The following is a 25,538-nucleotide window of genomic DNA, read 5'->3' on the forward strand; positions in this document are numbered from 1 at the left end:
TGGCAAGTATTTTATGCACTGAACTATCTCCCTGGCTCCTTAAGGGTATTTTTTATGTTACAGTATAATAAAGTTAAATGATATAAGGTACTGAATGGGTAAGCTCTGGGTAAGAGAGATGCTCTGTCACGTCTGAGGACTGACTGTGGAAGGTACCCAATGTCAACCTCAGGCCTCCACATACCCACCCACACACATGTGAACGTGCACAGACACAAAATCATTTTTAAAATGCACAGAAAAATCCGAGGGTTTGCTAAACGATTTCTGACCTGTGCCTTCCATTTTGGCAGGAAAGAAAGATATCCACATTTTATTTTATTACTTTATTTTATTTATTTATTCATTATTTATTCATTTTATTTATTTATTTGAGACAGGGTTTCTCTGTGTAGCTCTGCGCCTTTCCTGGAACTCGCTCTGTAGCCCAGGCTGGCCTCGAACTCAGAGATCCGCCTGCTTCTGCCTCCCAAGTGCTGGGATTAAAGGCGTGCGCCACCACCGCCTGGCTGATATCCACATTTTAAATTAGAGAATAAATTTAGAGTACAAAACTCTCCCATGTTGCAATCTCCAAAAAGGCCTACTGGATTCAGGAGTGGATTGTGTTGTGTTCTGGGTTCCTGTGTGGAAGTAACAAGGAAGGAAACGTCTCTTCAAATAGAAACAAAAAAACAAACAAAACCCATGATTGCTTTTGTTGAGACAGGGTCTCATGCAGTCCCAATTGGCCTTGAACACTAACTAGCCAAGAATGACTGAAATTCCCATCCTGTCTGGCAAGATGACTCTGGGTTCAAGCCCCGGACTCCCTGGCGAGTGAAGAGAACTGACTGCCGAAGACCATTCTCTGACCCCACGGGGCACTGCGGTGTGCAGATATGCGCGTGCACACTGGCACAAAATACACAAATTCCGATCCTCCTGCCACCACAAGTGTGCTAGGATGTGTACCCCCACGCCTAGTTTAAATAACCCTGGGGATCAAATCCAGGGCTTGGTGTGTGTTAAGTGCTTTACTGAACTAACTACTCAACGGAACCACATGTTTTTCTCCATCCACACAATCCCACTTTCTTTGTCTCTTGAGACAGGCTGGTCTTGAGTCTTCCCCAGTCCTGCTGCGATTACATGTGTGTAGCACTATGCCTGGCTGGGTTTTTAAGTCGTTTCTTCTCGGCTTAAAAAGAACCCATAAACTTAAAACACTTTTAAACAAGCAAAAAATACATGTTTCCTTACTGTAACGACAAAATTTGGAAATGCAATTTGAACTGAGGATAAGCACCCTCTTGAGTCTAGAAAATAATTTTATTTTAATCTGTCTTGAGAGGGTGTTATCTACAGGACTTTAACATTCATCCCAGAGCTGACTGTTGTACAGTGTACTGTGTACACCCGTAATCCCAGCACCGAGGAAGGGGATCACAGGTATGAGTACAACTTGGGCTATACAGAGACCATATCAAAAAGACAAAACAGTTGGGGGTTTAGCTCAGTGGTAGAGCGCTTGCCTAGCAATCGCAAGGCCCCGGGTTCGATCCTCAGCTCAAAGAAAAAAAAAAAAAAAAAAAACAAAGCAAAACAAAAAAACAACCTATCTTTGCCTCAAAATGATTTACTATCATTCTATTTACTACCATTCCCCCCCCAAATTTGGTACATTTTCACCCCACAGAATGTGACTACAGGTGCACAGATGATCTCATATCCACAGACATTCTTGTATATCTAAGATCGTGAACAATGGTTCTTAGTTCCCATCTGAAACTACTAGAAAGAAACGCACTTTGGTCATTGGATTCCCTTGTGTGTACTTGCAAACAGGGCAGGTATTCAAATGGGAAGGACAGAAGTCAGATTAGCTGGATCTGTAAACATCTTTACAATAATACACGGAAACAGTCATTGACACATACCTGCTCCTGGAATTTCCACTACAACAATACATTTGCTTACTCTCCAGCACACACACTGCATCCAACTCTTGTGTGAGCAACAGCCTTGACAACGCCGCCGAGAAGCACCTGCCAAGTGATCACGGGACAAGGCAGCACTCCCCAGGAAGGAAAAGCAAGCCTAGCCCAGACTGACACAGGTAAAAGCTCAAAGACGTACACTCTTCTTGCCCACCCGTTTCTACCGGGAATGATGCCAAGTCTGACTTTGTTTTCCCAGAATACCTCTTTTTAAAAAACTCTGCCTTACATTAAACAGCCTGAGAATTGGGTAAGTAAACTTCGAATTCCTTAACGTCACCACGAATAACTTTCCTCCAAAAGCATGACTCTAGCTTGTCTTCGGGAAGCTGGCAGGGTGAGAATGGAGCTGGATGTAAGGTAGAAACCACACTCAGTACAAACTCCAGCAAAGCACACAGTTTGGTAGGTGAGACAACCAAACTGTCAATCACTCCTAAGAGGTAAGGGGACGGCGGGAACGGGAAATCTTGAGAGGTGGCTTTTGTCTTTAAAGGCAAAGGTCAAACAGAAGTGGAAATCTGGGGTAGCATGAAGTCCTATTTCATGAGTACGAAGAATCACACACTTGTTTTTCTTTACTCTCCACTCTTTGCCCATCAGCTACACTTTCCTTTTACACTCGCCTTCCCTGATAAAACCGCATTCCACAACACCCTAGGCACCACGTGATGAACCACAAGTGCAGTAGAGGCAGTTTCTAGTTTCCCCATTCACATGCCAAAGGAGATACTTTCTGAGTAGTCGTTTGCATTTCAATTGTATATTAATGAGATCCACCTAATTGACAAGATTCTTTTGGGAAGGTTTTCATGATGTCAGAAGCTATTAAAAAAAAAAAAGGTAAACAAAAACACCCAAAGAGATGTGGGAGAAAATAAGGGCTGGAGAGGTAGCTCAGTGGTTAAGTGAATGCACTTTTAGGGGACTGAGGTTCAATTCCCAGCACCCACATGGTGGTTCATGACCACCTTTAACTCCCCTCCCAGGGGGTCCAAAGCCCTCTTCCGGCATCACCAGGCATGCATGTGGTGCAGATCTGCATGCAGGCAAAACACTCATACACATAAAAATAAATAATCTCAAAAAAATGGAAATACTATTACCAAAGAGTTCCTAGGCACATTGGTAAGAGAAAAAATAAATTGCAAAATATATGTATAATAAAATATAATTTACATAAAAATTTAAATTCCAAGTATGTATGAAGTACATAGCAAAAAACGTATATGATGGGTTGGGGATTAAGCTCAGTGGTAGAGTGCTTGCCTAGGAAGCACAAGGCCCTGGGTTCAGTCCTCAGCTCAAAAAAAAGTCTATGAGTATATACTAACCAGCAGCAGTTACCATTTGGGAGCAGGTATCAAAGGTATGACATTAGCTCTGTTTTTTCCCTTAAAATGTACTATTTGCATAACTAAATATAAAATCAGGAATGCTTTCATTTCTACTATTACATGTGATAGTTTCCTGAAAACAGCTTGCTAGCAAAATCAGCTTCATCAAGGATTAGTTTTCCTTTTTCCAACTTTGGAGTTTTATCTTGCTCTTTACCATCGTTTTTTCCCCTGTTCAAATGGAAGTAAAGCTTTAGCTTGAGTACTTCAAAAGGAGATGACACAGTTGCCAGAAATACCAAAACCAAGAGAACGGGTATACTGGAAATAAAGGCCATCTAAAAAGTCAAACACCATCTTCTGACTTGTAGCATTCAAGGGATGAAGATAAGAGGAAGGGTACCACACAACCCAGGTTGGCTGTTCTTGGGAAGGACCCAGGTTCAATTCCCAGCACCCACATGATGGCTCACAACCATCTGTAACTCCAGTTCCAGGAGATCCGACATGTCTTTTGAACTGCATGGACACCAGGCATTGCATGCCATGCACTGACATACATGCAAGCAAAACACCCATACACGTTTAAAAAGCCAACGTTAAAGAGGACAAGATACGCCGGGTGGTGGTGGCGGCGCACGCCTTTAATCCCAGCACTCGGGAGGCAGAGCCAGGCGGATCTCTGTGAATTCAAGGCCAGCCTGGGCTACAGAGCAAGTTCCAGGAAAAGGCGCAAAGCTACACAGAGAGACCCTGTCTCGAAAAACCAAAAAGAAAAAAAGAAGAAAAAAAAAAAAAAGAGGACAAGATACTTAACCTGACCGCTCAGCAAGTAAAAGCCTGACTACCTTGGTTAGATCCCTAGAACCCCTATGGTGCAAAGGGAGAAATGACTCCCATACATGGGCTATGTGGCTCACAGGCATCCACACAAACATATACAAAATAAGTAAAGAAATGCAAAAAGTATGAGAGAAGAACAGCTTTAAAGGTATTAACTTGTGGTCTCTCCAGAAGAGAAAATGATGTTCGACCACCCAGGCTGTCAGCAAAGATGACACACACGTCCTGGGTAAGCAAAAGCAGTGCTGCAGTGCTCAGGGTCTATCAATGGAGAGTGTCTGTTTAGATAAGGAGCATTTCTGCTCGAAACAGGAACCTCTTGAAAGAACTCATAACATGGGGGTTAGGGATGAAGCTCAGTTGAAGTGTTGGCCTAGCATGCAGAGAGCCAGATTTGCCTCCCCAGGACCACACAAACTGAGCGTGGGGTGCACAGCAGCAAAAGGTTGAGGCACGAGGATCAGGAGGAATTCAAGGTCATCTTCAGCTACACAGCAAGTTGAAGGCTAGCCTTTTTCCCCCTCAATATTATAATGCTGAAATGCAATTGGAAAACTATGCTAAAATTGAAATGAACTGGTTTTCTTGAAAAGGAGAAAGACCATCAAAGTCAAGACATAAATGTAGCATGAACTGTGGTCCATAATACAAAATGTGTTACTCTGTTGCAGGTGTTAATGAACAATAGCAACATAGTGGCCTATGATGAAGCCCAGGGAGTATCAGCTTGAATTATGAAAACCTGAGCAATGAATTTTGTAATTTAGGAAAGTATGTAAAGTCTCTTTACGCATGATTGTGAGCTTCCTATTGGTCACTACTATCTACACCCTTTCCTGGAGAATCTTAAGATTTAAAATGGTCATAAAGATGTCAAAAGATAATCGAAGTTAAAAGGAACAAATTAAACCATATCAAGAGATAATACAATTTATCATTGCAAATGCCACCAAACTATCTTCAAATAAATATTGAAGGTCCATGGTATAGAAGCCTGATAGCATTTATAAAACAGAAAATTTTAAACTATATACTAAAAGAAATAAACAGTATCACAGTCTATTTTAAATGCTCTAATTATTTGGCACATAATGTGTATCTTGCCTTATCTGGAAACTATTCGATAATAAAAGCAATGCATTTGTCAAAGTGATGACGAACATTGTTGGGTTAGAGTTTTATATTTACGTGACTTCTATCTCCTTCTATTTCCTCAACTTTATCTTTTATTGCTGGAAACCAAAAAACCAAAAACCATTGTTCTCTAACACCAAAGAAAAACAATAATTTAAAGCTAACATGTAAAAATGACTTCAATACAGTAACAATCATAACCTTAGGGTATTCTTAGGAGACACAGCATGTACATTTCATATACCATGATACTCTTTTCTTTTCAGATTACTCCCAACTGTTACAGAATACATTTCTAAAAACATTCTTCTATAATCATAAAGCAAAACAAGCAGCAAGTTACTCAATACAGAAATGGCGACTGTGTCCTTTAGCACAATAATGGAATTAATGACTGTCTTATGCCAACTTTAGGGTATGTGACATGTATACACTTGTGGAGAGTCCCATCCAGCAACTGCTTTCAATACACACCACCACGCCTTGTGCCTGCTCCTAACAGCACAATTATTAGGGTAGGAACACAGAACAGGAAGGAGACAGTACCAGGGAATCCTCGCTTGCCTCAGCCCGTCGTCGTCGTCACTTTATCTTTCCCTCATACACGTGCAGCCGATAGACCTGTCCACTTTTCTTCCACCTCGTTCAACTTAAGGTCTTCCCTGCTTCAGAGCACAGCAGGTAGACCGTATGACCTATCTTTGCTATTGAATTAGCGTGGATGACAGGCTTAAAGAGAGAGAGAATGAAATGTATGAGATGGCAAAGGACAATACAGAAGGTAGTTTCTACCCCAGGAATAATTAACTACCTGCAACTCCAGAGCAGAGGCTCCCGTATGGAACTGATGCAACTGAGAGGGAAAAACTCAAGCACAGCTCTCCAATGATCAAGTTGAACTTATTTTAATTTCATCTCTAGTTAAAAAACAGTATTCTGCTCCACTGAGGAAAGTCTATTTCTATCTACAGCAGCAAGATTGGCAGCAGTCTTTACTACTGAAAAGCCAGAGCATTGGGAACAAATTCTCCAGTGACCCATGGTTTCTGCAGTCCCTTCTGCTCCTGCACCAACACCGACTCCCCAGGAAACCAGGGACGGCAGGCACAGCACAGGCCCTGCAGTGGGCCTCAGCTGGAGGTCACTCTCGGGATCTTCCCATTCTCACCATCTTCGGGCCCACCGCAAAGAGGCAGTGCTTTGAGTCTAGTAATGTCACTAAGTAAATAATCTAGAGAGGGCCCAGAGAACACAGTGCTACGTTAAATTCCTATTATTCAGATGGTAAGGTGTCAAGTCATTCAACTTTCAGCCTCTTTGGGAAGGTTTAAGCTATTCTTAAGAATATGGTAGTATTCGCTCAGTGACCACCACCTCCTTGTATCTTCAGAAATGCTTACTCACTGCGTTACTATATTCTAATTCCTAGAAGTAAATCCAGGGACCATTCCATCTTATCTTACACACAACATTTACTAGTTTTCCAAGCATGACAGAAATGGGAAAATATATATATATATATATTAGAACATGAACAATTTATGTTAATTTCCACAATCTCGTTCTTCTGTGAGCGGTGCCTGATTCTTTTTTAAATGAACAAATTTCAGTCCAACACTAAAGAAAAAGAAATCCAATGTGGGACTAATTACAAAACAAACAATATGATTTCATAATAAATCTTTCCAGTGTTCCTCTAACTGCATTACAAAATGCTTCTTCCCACAGAAACTCAGATAACTCTTCTAAAATGAAAAACTTTCTATATTCATTTCTGACAAGCAATGACTAATAAAACATCCTCGTGAGGGATCCAGAAGTGCTGCCTCAGGAGCATACATTACCACTCACCATCCTATATAAATAAGCCTTTATCAGTGGCTACTACCTGGGACCCCTCTTCTCAGGCCAGTAACCATCTCATGGAAAGCCCTGCAGAAAACCAGTGCTGCAGAAGTGAACTTGGCATGTTCCACTCAGATCCTTCTAAGGTAACTGTTCTAAAACAAAACTGGCGGAAGAGATCTTGTTTAATAATATTAATAATAAAAAGGCAAATGCTGCTTTTTGATCTTACAGAGGCAAAAAAAAAAAAAAAAAGAAGAGGGAAGGAAAGAAAGTGGCAAGAGTAATAATTCAAGTAAAGTATGTGTAAATCAAAACACGTCATTTTCACGTTAAGACAAAGTGAAGGAGGGTGAGGCTCGTTAGAACAGAGTCAAAAAGCTTAGGTATTATCACCAACGCTTAATTCACTTTACAGTCACCAATAAGACAATTGTATATATTTTTGCACCTTGCGCTTGTAAAAGCAGATAAAATATTTAATATGTAATTTACAATGTATTTTACCAGCTCAGCATACAGGATGTTTATAGATTATATCAAAGTAGTAGACAGTTAGGGGCCTGTGCAAACCCTGCAAAAATAGAACTTCAGGTATCTGCTAATCAAAAACAAAAACAAAAACAGTATGCTGTTTAGAAGTGATACAATTCAAACTACCACAAAATACAAAGGACTGCAAAAATGTATACCATTCCAACATCATATATAAGTTATTAAATAAAGATCTGATTTAAAAGAATATAAATGAAGCCTTTAAGTAGGTCTTTTCTACATGCATATTATTCCTCATTAAAGAAAAAATATGTAAAAAGGCCATTGGTAATTGCTTTGTTAACATTTGTAGAAAATGCCAATTCTCTGGTCACAAACTCCACTAAGTTTAGCACTTAAGGTCTCTGCAGTGTTATAAACGTAATTTAAAATACTGTTAATTCTAGAACTCCATTGGTAAAATGATGTGACTTGGAATATGGCAGTCTTCATGTTGAGGGCAATGATCCACAGTTCGGTTTTGTTCTGAGTTTCACAGGCCCGAGCAGTTATCCGGAAGAACAGCACCCTCCACTGCCGCTCTGAGCCTGCGGTTCGTCGTCAATGATCTGCACGCCCCGCCGGGCAGCCCCGGCTTGACTAGAGCCATTGCCTCTCGCCCTCTCATCCACCTGCGCCGTCTCTATCATTCCTGGAAGCAGAAAGGCAGACGTGAGCAGCCCGGCCTATGGAGTTTCCTCTTTCCGCAACTTCAGTACGCTGCTGCTGGGGAACTATTCCCGACTTTCTGGCAACAGACAGGTACGTACACAGTGACTACTACGTCAACTCAAGACAACACTTTAAAAAACCAGCTGTAGAAAGTGCAACACCTGGTATTACAATGGCCACAAAGTAAGTAACAGAGGAAAACAGCTGTTTGTATGTTTGAATAATATACTGTGTGTACTCTCGAGATTTTTTCAAATATAGCAGAAACAGGTTAAAGTTCAAGTTATTCCTAGCACAAGAGATTAAAATTAGGGCACAGGACTTATTTAAGAAAATGGTGTTTGAGGGGCTGGAGAGATGGCTCTCATCCTTTGAGAAAGGGTTTTCACTAGGTTCTGAGCTTGCTGATTTGGTTAGGCTAACTGGCCAATGAGCCCCAAGGATCCAACTCCACACACAGCTTGAGGTGGGGAAGGCTTAGAAACATGTGCTACTATGTCTGTGGGTGTTGGGAATCAAACTCAGGCCTCACAGCTGAGCTATCGCCTGAGCCCCCTTGAATGTGTTTTCTTTGTTTTTGTGTTTGTTTTTTTTCGAGGCAGGGTTTCTCTGTGTAGCTTTGTACCTTTCCTGATCTCACTCTGTAGGCCAGGCTGGCCTCAAACTCAGAGAGATCCACCTGGCTCTGCCTCCCAAGTGCTGGGATTAAAGGCGTGCACTACCACCACCCGGCTGAATGTGTTTTAATACATATATTCTCCTTCATTTTTAAAAAATAATCATACACATATTTTAAATACATTTAGCACACATCAAACAATAGATTTCAAAACCATTAGTTATTGCTTAAAACAGATAAAAGTGCCTAAGATTTTAAAACATGAACTGAACAAATACCAGGTAAAAATAGTACATATAGGTCTAAAAAATTTCCTGTTTATATTACAGAAATTAGCAAAATACCACTTTCGAAAAATTAACATTTTTTTTTTTTTTTTTTTTTTTTGCGGCAGGGTCTGGAGCTCATTTTGTGGACCAGGCTAACCTCAAACTCACCTGCCTCAGCCTTTGGAGTGCTGGGATTAAAGACATGTACCACTACTGCTGGCTGGAAACATTAACAATGGTTTGTACAAGCCATTTGTAAAGGTACTAATGTGAGTATACGTACTTTTACAAAGGTCAAGGAAGAGTTCCTCAATTCCTTTGTTTTGTTTAGCGGAAGTATGATAATGTTTTGCTCCCACAGAATCTGCATACCTTAAAAAGGAAAAAAATATCAGTCATTGACAAAGTCCTTCAAGCTTTCTACAATAGCAATTTTAGTGACTAAATTTACCTTTATTGACTTACTAACTTACTCAATTTTCATTACATCAAGATTATTTAGATATTTAATTTCTGTATATTTAGCGAGAACCAATTGTTTTTTTCTGTGACAAAGTTTCTCTGTGTAGTTTTGGAGCCTGTCCTGGATCTTGCTCTCTAGACCAGGCTGACCTCGAACTCTAGGGATATCTGCCTGGCTCTGCCTCCCGAGTGCTGGGATTAAAGGCGTGTGTCACCACCTGGCCAGATTTGAAATTTTTATACACTAATTTGGACTGAAATACTTTCAAAGGTTTTGTGATCTCCTGACATTTACTCTTGACTGCATTCTCTCATTTTTAGTGAACTCAAGAGAAACACGCTTCCTGAGAACAAGAGCGGAACTAACTGTAAGAGGTTTGTGCACACATCCTGAGGGGTATGTCAGCTACCATCAGAGCCCACAGTAAGCGGCTGCCGTCACTGGGGAGCGATGGGGGGTGGGAGGTATGACACTTACGATTCTGCTTCTTGGATGGAAACATGTCTCTCCTTTTCCAAGTCTATTTTATTACCTAATATGAAAAAAGTAAACATTGATCTTAATACTGACTTATTTTTAATAAAATTAGACAATTCTAAATATCTAACTGTGATTATTTGAAAAAATAACAGGAATCCCCATCAGATTTCTAAATATCTTAATCACAAAGATGTGAGGCCTTTCATGATCACCGGGCCTATGTTTCACCCTCCTGCAATAGGTCAGTGTAGACACCCCTGAACTTTCAACCTGTCAGAGGCAAAGAAATCTCTCTTCCAAAGAGAAGGGCACAGCAGGGGCTGAGATTCACTAGCAAGTATAGTGATGTTTTATTAAAGTATACATGCATGGTTTTAAAAGGCAAAAAAGGGCACTACTCCCCAAACAACGTAAAACCAATCAATAAGTGCATGCACTGGTTTACTAGAAGACATCAGCAAGCTTGTGCTTGGGCACTAAAAGGGAGCTCTTTTCCTTGATGACAAGAACTAGTTAAAGTAAAAATTTTAATGTAGGAATTTTTAAGTACTCCTCCCCCACAGAGAGACTAAGTATACTGTTTATGAAGCAACTTTAATGATCTTTCAGAACTTAATATATACATGTCATGTAGATTTAAAATTACCAAAAATAAGTTTGTCTTCTTTAAACAATGTAATTAGGTCAAGATTTCCCTAAAAAGCAAGCAGAACCAAAATCAAAACACAGAGTCCTTCTTGGGTACTGGACAGGAGTTAAGATGACCTGGGCAGATCCAGGGTAAAGGTCAGAGAAACAACAAACGGAGGGGGGGGAGGGGTAGAAACAAATAATTTAATTTCTTCCATTTTATCTTTCAGACAGAATAGATAAACCTTATGAAGTAATAAGCAAAGCATCCAATGAAAGAGAAAATGTTTATCACCAAGAAGTACAAGTCAAGAGGTGCCATACATTGAAGACCTAAAAATAATCTGAGCCCTTAATTGCCGACAGCTGCAGCAAACTATCTGCCTGCACTGCCCAAGGATGAGGGCGTGAGAGTCAGTGAGCTCCGACCAATGCAGCAATGAGCCTTATTAAGCTCAACAGACATGCTCAGCTCCAAGTACTACATTAATCTCACTTTCTAGGTTGGAACGTGTCAATACGAATTCAATCCAGTAAGTACTACAGCCAGCACTGAGCAGTAATCAGATAAAGCAAGATGCTTCAGTCTACAAACACAAGCTCCGCCCCCTGGCGCCAGGCGTCTCCTGTAAAACTTCATCACAGGGCTGCAGAGATGAGTCAGCAGTTAAGAGGGCAGCATACGGCTCTCCCAGAGGACCCCAGTTCAGTTCTTTCAACCACACTGAACTTCACCTCCAGGAGGTCAAGGGCCTTGGGCCCTCGTAGGTACCTGCACTCACATGTACACACAGAGAATTAAAAATGATAAAAATAAATCTAGCCAGATGTGGTAGCACATGCCTTTAATTCCAGAACTCAGAAGGCAGAAGCAGGTAGATCTCTTCTGAGTTCAAGGCTAGCCAAACATATGTCTTTCTCCATATACATATGTGTATATATCATGTATGTTATATACATTTTATATGATATATTAATATAGCACATGTTTTATATATTACATTATGTATATATGTGCATGTATTTTAAATGTTATATGTGTATACATGCATAATTAACTTCATTATATTAAAACAAACTGGGGAAAACATGACTGACCAATAAGTTAACTATATAAAAAGATGAGTTAACATGGCTGTTAAAATATGTAAACCTTGCGCTGGGCAGTGGTGGCACTTGCCTGTAATCCCAGCACTCGGGAGGCAGAGGCAGGTGGATCTCTGTGAGTTTGAGGCCAGCCTGGTCTACAAAGTGAGTCCAGGACAGGCTCCAAAGCTACAGAGAAACCCTGTCTCGAAAAAAACCAAAAAATAAAATATATATATATGTAAACCTTGAGCTGGGCACATTTAGGACTTATAATCCCTATAATTTCAGCATTTGTGGGAGGCTAGCGTTGTACCTCTTGATGAGCCTTTGAAAGCCTCAAAAACAGCTGTGGATTTTAGTGAGACAGTGATTCCTCCAGAGAAGTGGAGAGCAATGGAGAAGTGCTCCACCTGTCACAATGCAGGTCTCAGAGGGCAAGGGCAGGCACCATTTTGAGAGGACCTGTCTGAAAACAAGCTACCCTGAGAACCAACTGAGAATGTGAAACAACCACCAGATAAGAAGCTAAACTGACTCTGCAATAGCCCATGGCAACAGAGCCCTTGAAGGCACTGCAGAAAGAAGGGCCAGATGCTGCCCAGCACTCAAGGTGGGAAGCTCAGTCCAGGAAGGAAAGTTCAAAGGAAAAAGCAAGCCCACCCTCAGATGCCACAGCAGATCTCATGTGCAAGAATAAGCCCTCAGTTTCCCAGAGCCTCAGGAGCTTAAGGGTGGTGGGCAGACCAGCCTCTGGAGCCACCATCTGCAGCACGGTTACATCCTGCCAGCCCATCAGTGATGCCTAGGGATGAACGCACAGGTGCTCAGATTTGGCAGGTCTCAGTGTTGTAACTGCTTCCTACGATCCCAACATACTTGGGGGACAGTCCTCTGCTAAGACAGCCACCCTGGGGACTTCGTGTTGGAGAGCCAAGAGATACTGACCAACCACCGCACAAAATGCAAAGCTAAGTGTTGTTAGCTGAGAGCCATGACACGCAGAGACTAGGCAGGTGACATCAGCACCAGTGAACATCAGACACTTGTCAGTACTGGCTCAACATCAGCCTAAACAGCAGGAAAGACAAGAGCCCGTCAGCTCGACTCAAGTCCCTCCTCCCTTTAGAAATGGAATTATCTACCTTTTGAGAACCAACAAAGAAGCTGTTCCAATACTTCTTGTTGCCATTCATACCTTTCTCGTTCTATTACATCTTTTGAAAAGATTTAATCATTTATTATGGGTGTATAGGCGTGCCTGTATTAGTTTATGTGCAGCATGTGTGTGCAGGTGGCAGATGCCCACAGAGGTCAGAGGCCATTGGAACTTCTGGAACTGGAGTTACAAGTGGTTTTGAGCTTCTGAGATGGATGCTGGGAACCAAACTTGCATTCTCTTCAAGAACCATTAAGCACTCTTAACCATTGAGCCATCTCTCCAGGTCCTCTTTTATTACACCATGAGCAGTTATTGTGCTGTCATATTCTAAAAAGCGTTTACATTTTATTCTCTTCTCCACACGTCATCTATTTTGATTCATTCATTCATCACTACTGGCAATACTGCTCCACCCCTTTCTGCTCCACCCCCCTCTCCCCCAATACACACTTTTTCTCTCTACTATACTTTTAGCAGTATTTTGGCTTCATCTTATTGGGGGTTTTATGATTTTACTTTATTTTATCATTGGTTTGTGCTTTACAGAAAAACTAATGCTTTTACCTAATTAAACAAAATGTTTCTATCACATGTATAATGCATGTGTGTGAGGAAATGTACATGCTCCAGCAGACATGTGGAGGCCAGACGACAATGCTGTGGAGTTGAACATGGGTTCCAGGGTTGACCTTCGGTTGTGAGGACTGTGTGGCAAACACTTTTCTCTGCTAAGCTATCTTTTCACTTTGTATTCCCCTTCTCACATTATTCACATTTGCTTCCACACTTCATTACTGGGAAGCTTCTGGATGTTCTTATCTTTCTTGCACTTTTCTCTTCCTGGACACTACCTTTTTCTTCTTTCCCTTTCACTTTTTTCTTCCTTTTTCCCAGAGCTGAGGATCGAACCCAGGGCCTTGTGCTTGCTAGGCAAGCCCTCTACCACTGAGCTAAATCCCCAACCGCTCCTTTCACTTTTACATTAGCACACTCTTCCATTAATTTTCTTATTTTCGGGTTTATGGTCACTGCTGAGTGCTAGTGGACTTCTACATATATTTTAATATCTTGCACAGTTTGATGCTGTGGTTATAACAGTTGTTTCATCAAATAGTGGTCCTTAGCATCGAACCCTTATAGACAGGCTGCTCAGTAGGATCCCAAAGCAAACGACAGGCAAACTGCATCACAGAACACAGACAGTAGGACATGACTCCTACAGAATACTGACCTTCTACATGACTTCTACAAAATACTGAAGCAGGCAAACACTGCACAAAGGCTGTAAAGTTTACTAGTAAACAAGATCAATGGCCTCGGAGGATACAAATAAGCCAATAATTCAACCCAGATTTGAGAAGAAAATCAGCAACACCGAGGACATAGTTAAGTGGATGAGGAAACCAGCAATAAAGATGGACAGGCTCCAACATGGAAGAAAGGCAGCTCAAGTGAACAGAGAAAAGAAGTGAAACCGCCAGCGGAGACCACCAAGAGATTCTGCCAGGCATGTGAAGGCGTGTCCGAGGACGACAATGTCAAAGAAGTGTGACGCTCACACACCAGCCAGGGAAGAGAAGTAAGCGTCATCACAGTATGATCAAAGACCAAAGCTAGGGGCACATGGGCCAGAAAAGCAGGGAGGTAAAAACCACAGAACGGAGGAGCTACCGTTACAGAAGACGACTTCAAAAATCTTAATGGACTTCCAAATTCAAGAAGTATTGAGAACCCCAAATAGACAATCAATGAAACAGAGTTAAAACACAATGAGCGGGAAGAAGCTCTCCAGTCAGAGGCCAAGGAGGAAAACGAGAAAGTCACCACATGCGACATAAAAGCACAAGTGGGGACTTGTTCACAGGAGAGGGAGAATGGGTAAGGCCGTGAAGGAGAGGGATGAATAGGAGTACAGTGCAATACACATAGGAAACACCACAGTGAACCCCACTACTGTGTGTGCCAGCCTTTAAAACACACACAAACTTCCCGAAAAAGAAAGGGAGGTGCACATCTGCAATGCTGGCGGTCAGCAGGCCACGGTAGGAGGATCGTGTTAAGTTCAAGGCAAGCCTAGGTTGTACAGCTAGACTTGGTCTCTAAAAGTCTAAACAAGCAGTAAGCACCGGTGACAGGGATAAAGAGGCAAACTGGAAGAGCATAGAGCGGCGTCTGCAGAGGAGTGGAGATGATGTGGGAAGGATTCTGCCACTGGGTCAGGTCAGACCGTACTGCAAGGACAGAGCATCCTCAGACTAGAGAAGTGCAGTGCATGGCCTGCCACAGGAAACCACTGGAAACATCTGGGGACGGTGAGGAGGAGGATAGAGGACCAGCTAACCAACTTAGTCCTGCCAGGCAGATCTGATTTAATATACTGGGGAAAGTAACCCTCCCAACCCCCTTTCACTCTTTTCAAGTTCTCCTCCTACAGACAAGAAAATGCAGGAATAAAATGGGAAATGTGTTCTTGAAATTGTTCTAAATTTCATGTCTAACTTGCCAGCAGATAGGAAGACTTCTATTTCATGCTCTACATTAATAAGCTCTATGTTATATAAAGGTTACTCGACTTCTGTAAACTCCCATGTCTATGTAAATAATTTTGCTCTTCAGAGAGGTAACAAAATACATATAAAAAAAAAATTAACCTTCAGTTATTTATCTGCTGTGGTCACTCTAAACATGGTAGGCCCCATATACTACACAAAGCCACACAAATCTCATTAATAATTAGATACAACTTTGGCCTCCTTTGTGATCTATTACTCTAGCGTTCCTGTCTTAGATATCCGTGCTGGACTAAATCCTCATATCTAAAATAACAAGGGACAAATCATTTCCCTACTCTCTTCCTTCCGACTCATACTTTGGAATGAGACCAAACAGTTACCAATCTAATGGTAACATGCATGAATGGTAAGTTCCAGTCATGAATAAATTCCCAGAGCTAAGAGCAGTGTTTTCCCACACACTGCTTCAATCCCCCAGACCATCACCTCTTCCATCCTCCACTAACCTACCCTGGCTTCAGGGCTGGAGAGGTGACTCGGTGGGTAAGAGCACTGGCTCTTCTTCCAGAGGACCCGGGTTCAACTCCCAGCCTCCATGTGGTGGCTCTCAACCACCTGTAACTCCAGTTCTAGAGGATCCAATGTTCTTAATTCACGGGCACCAGGCACGTGTGTGGTGCACAGACATACATGAGATATACATGCTGGCAAACACCCATCGACATACATTTTTAAAAAGAAAGAGTTAAGAAAAAAAGATTTGTGCCACTGTGCCTGGCCTTGTTACTTAAAAAAAAAAAAAATGTAAGAAAAACAAAAACAAACTCTTCTGGTTTTCTCCAAGCTCACTCTTATTGTTATCAGCCACAAAAGCAGGCAGTATCATCTCTCATTGATGCCTGGTAAGAACATAGGTATGTCAGGACTCTCCTCCCGTGATGTCAGGACTCTACTTCTCTGCACTTCCCTGTAATGTCATGACTCTCCTCCCCTGTGATGTCAGGACTCTCCTTCCCCGCACTTCCCAGTGATGTCAGGACTCTACTTCTTTGCACCTCCCCTGTGATGTCAGCACTCTCCTTCCCTGCACTTCCCCTGTGATGTCAGGACTCTCCTTCCCTGCACTTCCCCTGTGATGTCAGCACTCTCCTTCCCTGCACTTCCCCTGTGATGTCAGGACTCTACTTCTTTGCACCTCCCCTGTGATGTCAGCACTCTCCTTCCCTGCACTTCCCCTGTGATGTCAGGACTCTACTTCTCTGCACAGTCCATGGGGTTAGAAGGATTTTATAACCTGAAGAGAAAGTCTAGAAGTCTGTGACTGGTCTTAGAGGTCTTTATTTTACCACCCCAGAGTCATGAATTACCTGCATCTTTGAAGTCAAAATTGTTTTCAACTAAAAAAATGTGCACAGTTGATTGTACACAAAAGAACACCGGCTTACTTAAAGCAGTTCAGTTCTTATACTCTTCCTTTCTCCCTCTTTAAAGAGCTGAAACTTCCAGTCAAAAGGCAAATTGAGGCAAGCCTGGGCCCTCACTGGTTCCTAGGGGTATCCCTTGAAATACAGGGCTTGAGTCTGCTGGAAAGTCAACCCCAAGTCTAAAAGAGCAGGACTACAGTGTGATAATTCTCCCCTATTGCCATCTCTATTACAAAGAAGTACTTGCTTATTTTGCCTTTAGCAATCAGGAGACAAAGGACTTTAAAATAAACCAGTACTAATACTTACCAACTATACACAGACAGATTTCATTTCCCAACATTTTCCGTAGCTCTTTGACCCAGTTTTTGACCTGTACACACAAAAGAGCAAACATTATCGGAGTTAGTCCCACAACACCTAAAACCTACATGGATATAAAAATATACCTCTAATTACACATTTTTATCAATTTTTCATATATCAAAGCAAAGTTATTTGCCAGAACAACACTTTGTCAAGTCCTGACTTGGTATAAGATACTTGTAACAGAGCTACTTTGGATTTAGGAAGGAATGGCCATAATCTTTTTGATCAAGCCCTAACTGATTCCTAATAAATAATTCTGCTATAGACTTAAGGAGAAAAAAATAAACGTATATAGGTACTAAAATAGTCTTTGTTGTGAGGCCAGTCATGTGTAATACATGACCATTTAGCAAAATCTCTGGCCTCTACCAAGTGAAGCCAGCATCGTTCTCCCATGGTGTTAGCTAAAGATGTCTCCAGATTTTTGTCATCCCATGGTGAGAACCTCTGGCACAGGATAACCGTCCACTAAGGAAGAAGCTTAGCCCTGAACATAGTTGGACATAAACTGGAATTAATGTCACTAATCTTTTAAATACTCTAATTCAGTAATAGGATCACAATCAAACAGCTTGATAAGGAGCCATCCAGGACATCTGCTTTCAATTTTACAGTGAAATTTAATTTATATGCAATCAAGTCTCACAAAGCATATATACCCTCCATAAAAACTACACATTTGTAAGTTAGACAAATTCCATTAGTACATGGTAAGCAGTTATTGTGCATCTGGACCTATGAAATGAATGTTCTATAGTGTTCTTCTCTACAAGATTGCAGAGAAACTGTCTTGATTAATCCTTATAAAAGCAAAGGTAATTATATTCATCCTATAATAAACCACAATTTTCTCAGTACAGTTCAATTTAGTTGATTTCACATGAGAAATATATGACAGAATGGTAAATGTACATCTTCAATATGAACTAAATATTTTGATAAATCATGGTCATCATTTACGCTCATTTATGTTATGTTTTTCTGTTTAAAAACTAGTCATTAGTGAATGCAAGCACATTAACAGAGACCCAAAACAAACAAAAAACCCAGGGTGGTTCTTCTAATTCAGTCATCTACCCAAAGAATACCTTCTGAAAAGAGTCTTCATCTGTTATATCATAAACTAAAATAGCTCCGTTTGAATCTCGGTAGTAAATTGGACCCAATGCATGGAATCTCTCTTGACCTGCTGTATCCTAATGAAGAACAAATGCTTATTAGATCAAAGAAAAAAGATATGGCTGCTATTTTAACTACAGTGAACTTTTATTAATTGAAAGCAGGACATATAGTCACAGATAACTCCAAAGACAGTATTAAAAGAAAGAAAACTCCAAAGACAGTATTAAAAGAAAGAAAATAAGTTACAGAAAAACCAAATGGTTTTTTTGTTGTTGTTTTTTAGTTTTTTGAGACAAGGTTTCTCTGCGTAGTTTTGGTGTCTGTCCTGGATCTCGCTCTGTAGCCCAGGCTGGCCTCGAAATCAGAGTTCCACCTGGCTCTGCCTCCTGAGTGCTGGGATTAAAGGCGTGCACCACCACTGCCTGGCTGAAAAACCAAATGTTTATGTGATGCTTTTACTCCTGAGATCTCTCATTCCTATTACAGATCAGCTCAGTTGCTACATGATTAAGGCAGCGGGAACAGTTCCTGCCCTAACCTGAGTATGTTCGCAATGCAGAAGGAACAGAAGAGGGCACACATCAGGACTCCTTTACATGCCTGGTCTCCTTTACATGCCTGGCCCCACCAGGAGAGAGGCTGCAGCCAGACTGCCCCATCAACCCTGTCCCTTCTGCAACTGAAAAAATTATAACAGCCATATTTAGATAGAAAGCTGTACTCCAAATAGAATTCTTAATTAGATTATAGGAAGGTTTTAATTAAGAAAATGGCTTTTGCTAACTAGTTAATTTATTTACGATGCTGATGGCAACAGGAGCAGTAGGTGGGAATTGAAGTTCAAGGTGCCAGCCCACCAAGAGGAAACTCCCTGATGGGTGAATCTCTGCTAGGTAAGGCCCTGAGACCATGGACTCCAGAGTGTTTTTTGCTTCTGCTGTGACATTACATGTTTGCTGCTGCTGTCTTTTTCTGGTATCTGGCATGGTGTGAATGGATGTGGGGAGATCCCCACTGCCTGTGATGTAGTGTGTTTATCTCATGGAGACATCCTGTCTACTGGGCATTATCATTACCTGTGGATTATTATAAAGATGATTCCTCCCTAAATTGTACTGTCTAACTGATAATACTAATGTTAGCCTATACAGAGTTTTGATGAATAAAAATAAATACAAGGAAATGTTACATAGTTAGGGCCATGGGTTTTCACCTAAGGAGCTGCATTTGATCACAGCTCAGGTTAATGATTAAGAAAAACAATTAAGTCTCAAAAGTCAGGCTGGCTCTCGGATTTCTTTAATCTTAATGCAGTCACAGGATTTGGTGTGCATCATTAGCTGAAACAAAGCTTTAAAAAATTTCAGGTTACTATCAGATGCTTTGATAATACCTTTAAGATGAAAAACCACAGAAAACAATCTAAAGCTCATAAGGACACATAGCAAAGGTCAAAAATATGAAGCAGCCCAACCGTTACTGGCTGACATACTTTTTTGCTAGGGTTGGTTGATGGTCAAAGGTGATGATTAATTCCTTGTACCCATTCCTGCCCTCAATCGCCTGATATAAGAAACTATTGAAGAGTGGGTATATACTTTAAAGATTTAAAGTACAGCTGACTGATTGTTTTTATCTATAAAAAGTTTAGGGTTGGGGATTTAGCTCAGTGGTACAGCGTTTGCCTAGCAAGCGCAAGGCCCTGGGTTCCATCCTAAGCTCCAAAAAAAAAAGTTTAGGTTTGTGAGTCCTTTAACATTCCCTATAAGATTACCTTTCAAGATAAATAATAAAGTGATTGATTCTTTCTTTGTAACTGCAATATGAAGCCTGCCAACAAAAGAATTGTCTGGGAAAAAATACTTTCTCCTTGCTCATGTTCTGTTAATCTGTAACAACTTACTTAGATGTAAATGTATGTGGGTTATCAGGGTGACTGTTTTTAATCACATAATCGAGATTAAAAAAAAAAAAAAACATGTTTTTACCTGTACTGATTATAATCATCCATTTGAAAAATAGAATGTTTTTCATTGTATTGCAATTCCTATATTGCCTGAAAAATTTTGTTGGGGTATGTAAGCTGTAGAAAAAAAGCATACAGTAGAAAAAAAAAACACACAGAAAGAATACAGAAGAACAAGAAAAAGTAAATAAAGAAGGAAACCATCAAGACAGAGTGAGTGTCTTTTTCCCTAAGCCCTTCAAATAGAAAAGTCCAGTACGTACTGACTCTGTGATGCTGGAGGCTGGCCCATAAGGCAGCAATAACTTTAAAAAAACAAATTCTGAAGTCCAAATTCCTATTCCTCTAGTCAGTTAATTCTGTTCTGAAGCCAGGCATAGTGGTGCATGGTGCACACTTTTAATCCCAGCCCTCGGAAGGGAGGAACAGGTGGATTTCTGTAAGTTTAAGGCCAGCCTGGTCTACAGAGAGAATTCAGGACAGCCAGAGCTGCATAGTAAGACCCTGTCTACAAACAAACAAACAAACAAACAAGCAAACAAACATTTCTGAATACTTACCCATATGGCAAGGTTTACTCTTTTCCCACCAATATTTAACTTCTTTGTTAAGAAAGATGCCTAAAATAAGAGAAGTACATGTTAAACAGTGTTTCATATAAAATAATGCCCCTCACTCTAACCACACATGAATGAAGAAATCATCTTCATGTCAAAGTTAGGTTGTCTGAAAGAAAAGATAATTTCTGAATTTTTAAATTTATGGCCAACTACTATTGTCATTAAAGACAAAATATTATTCATATTCTAAGAAGAGCATATCTTGTTTAATGAACACACGCTATCAAAACTGTAAGAGAACATAAGAAACACTGAGGATGTAGCCTGGTGGTAGATGGAACAGTAAAAATCACCGGGAGCCGGCTCATCGGGCAAAGCACCTCTCATGCAATGTGAGAACCTGGCATGATGACCTCGATTCTCCTCCCCAGACACCACTTAAACCCACGCACAAGCAGTAGCATGCAGATCTACACTCAAGGCACCACTAAGGTAAGACAAGCTGCACCAACAGGAAAACCCCAGCCTCGCTGTGTAGCTGGTCTGGCCTACACAGTAAATACTGACAAATACTTTTTCAAAATGAGGTGAGGTCAAGGACTGACAAGTTTGTCCAAGTCTGTCCTCTGACTTCCACACACACATTGTGCTACACACACATGCATGCACACAACAAACACATATTCTAAAAAAAAAAAACAACAACAACAAAACAAACAAACAAAAAACTGAAATAGCATCTCGCTAGATGGCCCCAGCTGACCTAGAACTCACCATGTGGACCAGGCTGGCCTTTAACTCACAGAGATCCTCCTGCCTCTCCCTCCCAAGTGCTGGGATTTAAGGCATATACCACCATACCCAGACACACAAATTTTACAAAATAATAAAACACCCATAAACACACCAAGAAAATGGTGCCTGCTTTTCCTTATGTTTTTTCACTTCTATATCTGCAACAAATCTTTCCTAGAGCATTACATTTAATGCAGTGTTCCTTATTTACTGATTAAAAAGAGTATCTAGAAGATTTCTGAGATACTCAACATTGCTCAAAATGGTTCTGTGCCTATAATCCAACTGTTTAACATGCATCTCTGTCACAGAAATGAAAGGACATGGCCCCAAGCTTTCCAGGGGAGCTTAGTCTACTAGGGAATGAATGTACAGAGCATACAGTTTTTGTCATACTGACTGAAACAGAGGATCCTGTCAAATACACTACAAGGGGATGCTGAGAAAGGAGGTTCAGTGCTTGCCTGGAAGAGTTAAGGTAATGAATGATCATTACATTAGGTGTAGCTGGAATTTTTCCTAACCATAAACAAAGCCACTGAAACCTAAAACAAATGAAGTCACCCTCGGGGGAGCTTCAAGTTGTGTGGTTAATGCCAGAGTGTGACCACATACATGAAAAAGGCCTAAATCAAAAGATCCAAGGCTCGTGGCTTGGAGCGGTCTCAGCAAATCAAAGTAAAAAGGACAACCTGATTCAATCCCCAAGACCACATGTTAGTTTTTTTAAGATCCTATGAAGGGGCCAGAGAGATGGCTAGTGATTAAGAGCACTTTGTTCTTGCAGAGGACCTGGGTTCAATTCCCAGCATCCACATGGTGGCTCAAAATCATCTGTGACTCCCATTCTAAGGGATATGACAGCCTCTTCCGACCTCCATGGGCACCAGGGTTGCATGTGGTACATACATATACATGTGAGAAAAACATCCATACACATAAATAAATCTAAAAACAAACAAAACAAACAAACAAAACAAAAAAACCCTACCTTTTTAAATATCCCAAGTATGAACTTTACCCAGTAAACACACTTTTTCTTTTGAGACAGTCTCACATACTCCAGGCTGGCCTCAAGCTGTGTAGACAAGGATGACCCTGAACTCCTCATCTTCCCGCCTCTATCTCCCCTGTGCTGAGATTACACCCTGGCTCATGCAGTGCTGACTATCAAACCTCAGGTGTCAAGCACTCTACCAAATGAACCACATCCTAACCCACCAATGATCTTAATAAAACCTGTCCCCAAAATACTAGATGCGCCCCCCCACCCACACACACATATCAGGAACATTTGGAAAATGGTATATAATGCTTTCTGAATGGTCATAATCTCACAAGCATATTATAATTCTGTCAAAAGGAAGGCTAGCTGGCTGTATTCACACAAGCATTCCCCTAAATCAACTGCCTTCTCTCACTCAAGTTTCTTCTATAGAGAACTAAACATCATCTTCCCTAGGAAGTATCTATCAATCCTAAGAATCTCTGCTAAGACAGAGTCCTGAGCACATGGAGAACCACTAAAGAATGTAAGACCTGGGAAACACAATTATCTTTTCAGAAAATGACTGTGGGATTGGAGGCTGGATTAAGGACAAGACCAGACTGGAAAACCTAACTCTACTACAAAGTTAAAGACAAAACCAAGCAGAACTCAGACGATGAAGACAACACAGGACAGAATCAAGAATAAATGATGATGAATAGGGTGTGGGAGCACAGGCCTGTAACCTTGGTTCTTGACAAGGCTGAGGCAGGAGGATAGATTCAAAGTTAGTCTGGTTACACAGTGAGAGCCTATCTCAAATAGAACATCTTATCAAACAGGAAACATACCCAGAGTCCAATTTAAATGCTTTTAAAGGGAAGGGACCGGCACTCAGAGCTGTGGCAAAGCAATCACAAGCAAGTTTATCTACAGAGAGGAAAACGCAGAAGGCCAAACAGGTGAGGACAGCAAATTTCTGGCAAGGAGAAGAAACGTGTATTCCAAGTGTGCTGTGGCACACCGAGGAAGATCAGAACCCAGAAAAGCCTTTGAATTCAGTGGCTGGTATGTCCATAGATAGGATAAATGGCAGAGCTGAGGTAAACATAGGAATAGCTGCCTCCAAGAGACAAGCTATAGTATTGCAGATAGTTTAAGGAAACATAGATTATATTGAAAAGGATAAAAAAAAAAAAAAAAGTAACCTAAATGGCAAAATATGGAACATGAGAAGACCATAAATTAAAATAAAAGATGTGGTGGTATTGTGTTCCCCGAAATATTGTACATGCTAATAAACTTATCTGGGGGTCACAAAACAGAACAGCCACAATATTAAACATAGAGGTTAAGCAGTGGTAGCACACACCTTTAATCCTAGCATTCCAGAGGCAGAGATCCCTGTGGATCTCTGTGAGTTCAAGGCCATACTGGAAACAGCCAGGCATGGTGACTCACGCCTTTAATCCCAGGAAGTGATGGCAGAAATCAAAAAGGTATTTAAGGCGTGAGGATAAGGAACTAGAGCTGGTTAAGCTTTTAGCAGCAGTTCAGCAGAGAGCCACTGAGATATGAGGACAAACAGGCTTCCGGTCTGAGGAAACAAGATCAGCTGAGAAGTTGGCCAGGTGAGGTTAGCTGTGGCTTATTCTGCTTCTTTGATCTTCTAGCATTCACTCCAATAACTGGCCTCAGGTTTGATTTTATTAATAAGACTTTATAAGATTCATGCTACAAAAAGATCTCTCCCATTTTGTAGTAGAGAAGCTTTAAGAAAATGACTTTTTTTAGGGCTGGAGAGATGGCTCAGAGGTTAAGAGCACCGACTGCTCTTCCAGAGGTCCTGAGTTCGGTTCCCAGCACCCACATGGTGGCTCACAACCATCTGTAATGAGATCTGGTGCCCTCTTCTGTGTACATAATAAATAAATAAATCTTAAAAAGAAAATGACTTTTTTGAATCTCACTTTGCTCCTTACTAGTGATATAGTTTACTTGAATTCAATCCTTCCCAATATGGTTTAAATATCAGTTTCTCGAGGAAGAAATGTCAACTCTGAATTCTCGACAAATTCTGTTGTTCTTTTTCAAATATATCTAAAATGAAATTAATAGATCTTCCCTGCAAAGTTGGCTTTCCAACTTCAATATTTTGATCCCATTTTCCAGTCACTAAGGCTGATCCCCCAGCCCCGGTGCGCATGTGTACACACGTGTGCACGTCTGGAGATAGGGTCTTACTCTGCTGCACAGGCTGGTACTGACTTCCGACATTATCTGCTCCTTCTTAGTCCCTTAGAGGCAGTGACTACAGCTCACACCACTGTGCCCGCTATCCCTAGGGTAGAACCTTAGGGTCATCTTCCTTCCTTCCAGTCAATCCCCTGCCCCAAACTTCCCCGAAAGTCCAGCCTTCCCATTTCCTGTGGGGCTCTGTGACACCTTGGCCTCATAGCAAGTCCTTTGGTCCCCCTTATAACCTGAAACTACCCTGCATGTAAAATTACCTTCCCCATGTCTCCATAGATGATTCACGTATTTCAGTGGATTCCTCTATTCTGTACTTTCCGGGAACCTAAATTGTGACACGTGGAATAGAGTGTCTTGCACACAATTTATCTCTTTATGATATAAGAGTTCCACTAGCTAGGCTACATCTTTTATTCAGTCTTTTTAGACTAAAATAAAATAGACAACATTTTAATAGCTCTCCAAATTATTAACTTATTTAATTCTCAAAACACG

At 41.0% G+C, this 25,538-nt stretch overlaps 1 protein-coding gene across 1 annotated transcript in view; it reads right to left on the reverse strand.

Annotated features, from left to right (window-relative positions):
* Nucleotides 1–5,073: 5,073 nt before the first annotated feature.
* Rab21 (RAB21, member RAS oncogene family) overlaps nucleotides 5,074–25,538 on the reverse strand; it is a 30,429-nt gene continuing 9,964 nt past the window's right edge. The window contains exons 2-7 of the mRNA XM_036170020.1: nucleotides 21,008–21,067; nucleotides 18,448–18,555; nucleotides 17,300–17,363; nucleotides 10,173–10,227; nucleotides 9,516–9,604; nucleotides 5,074–8,324 (exon numbers count right to left, since the gene is read on the reverse strand). Coding sequence (XP_036025913.1) covers nucleotides 8,182–8,324; nucleotides 9,516–9,604; nucleotides 10,173–10,227; nucleotides 17,300–17,363; nucleotides 18,448–18,555; nucleotides 21,008–21,067 — 519 coding nt within the window. The 3' untranslated portion in view covers nucleotides 5,074–8,181. The remainder of the gene's footprint in view (nucleotides 8,325–9,515; nucleotides 9,605–10,172; nucleotides 10,228–17,299; nucleotides 17,364–18,447; nucleotides 18,556–21,007; nucleotides 21,068–25,538) is intronic.

Source organism: Onychomys torridus, chromosome 20, assembly GCF_903995425.1.
Source record: "Onychomys torridus chromosome 20, mOncTor1.1, whole genome shotgun sequence".
NCBI lineage: Eukaryota > Metazoa > Chordata > Mammalia > Rodentia > Cricetidae > Onychomys > Onychomys torridus.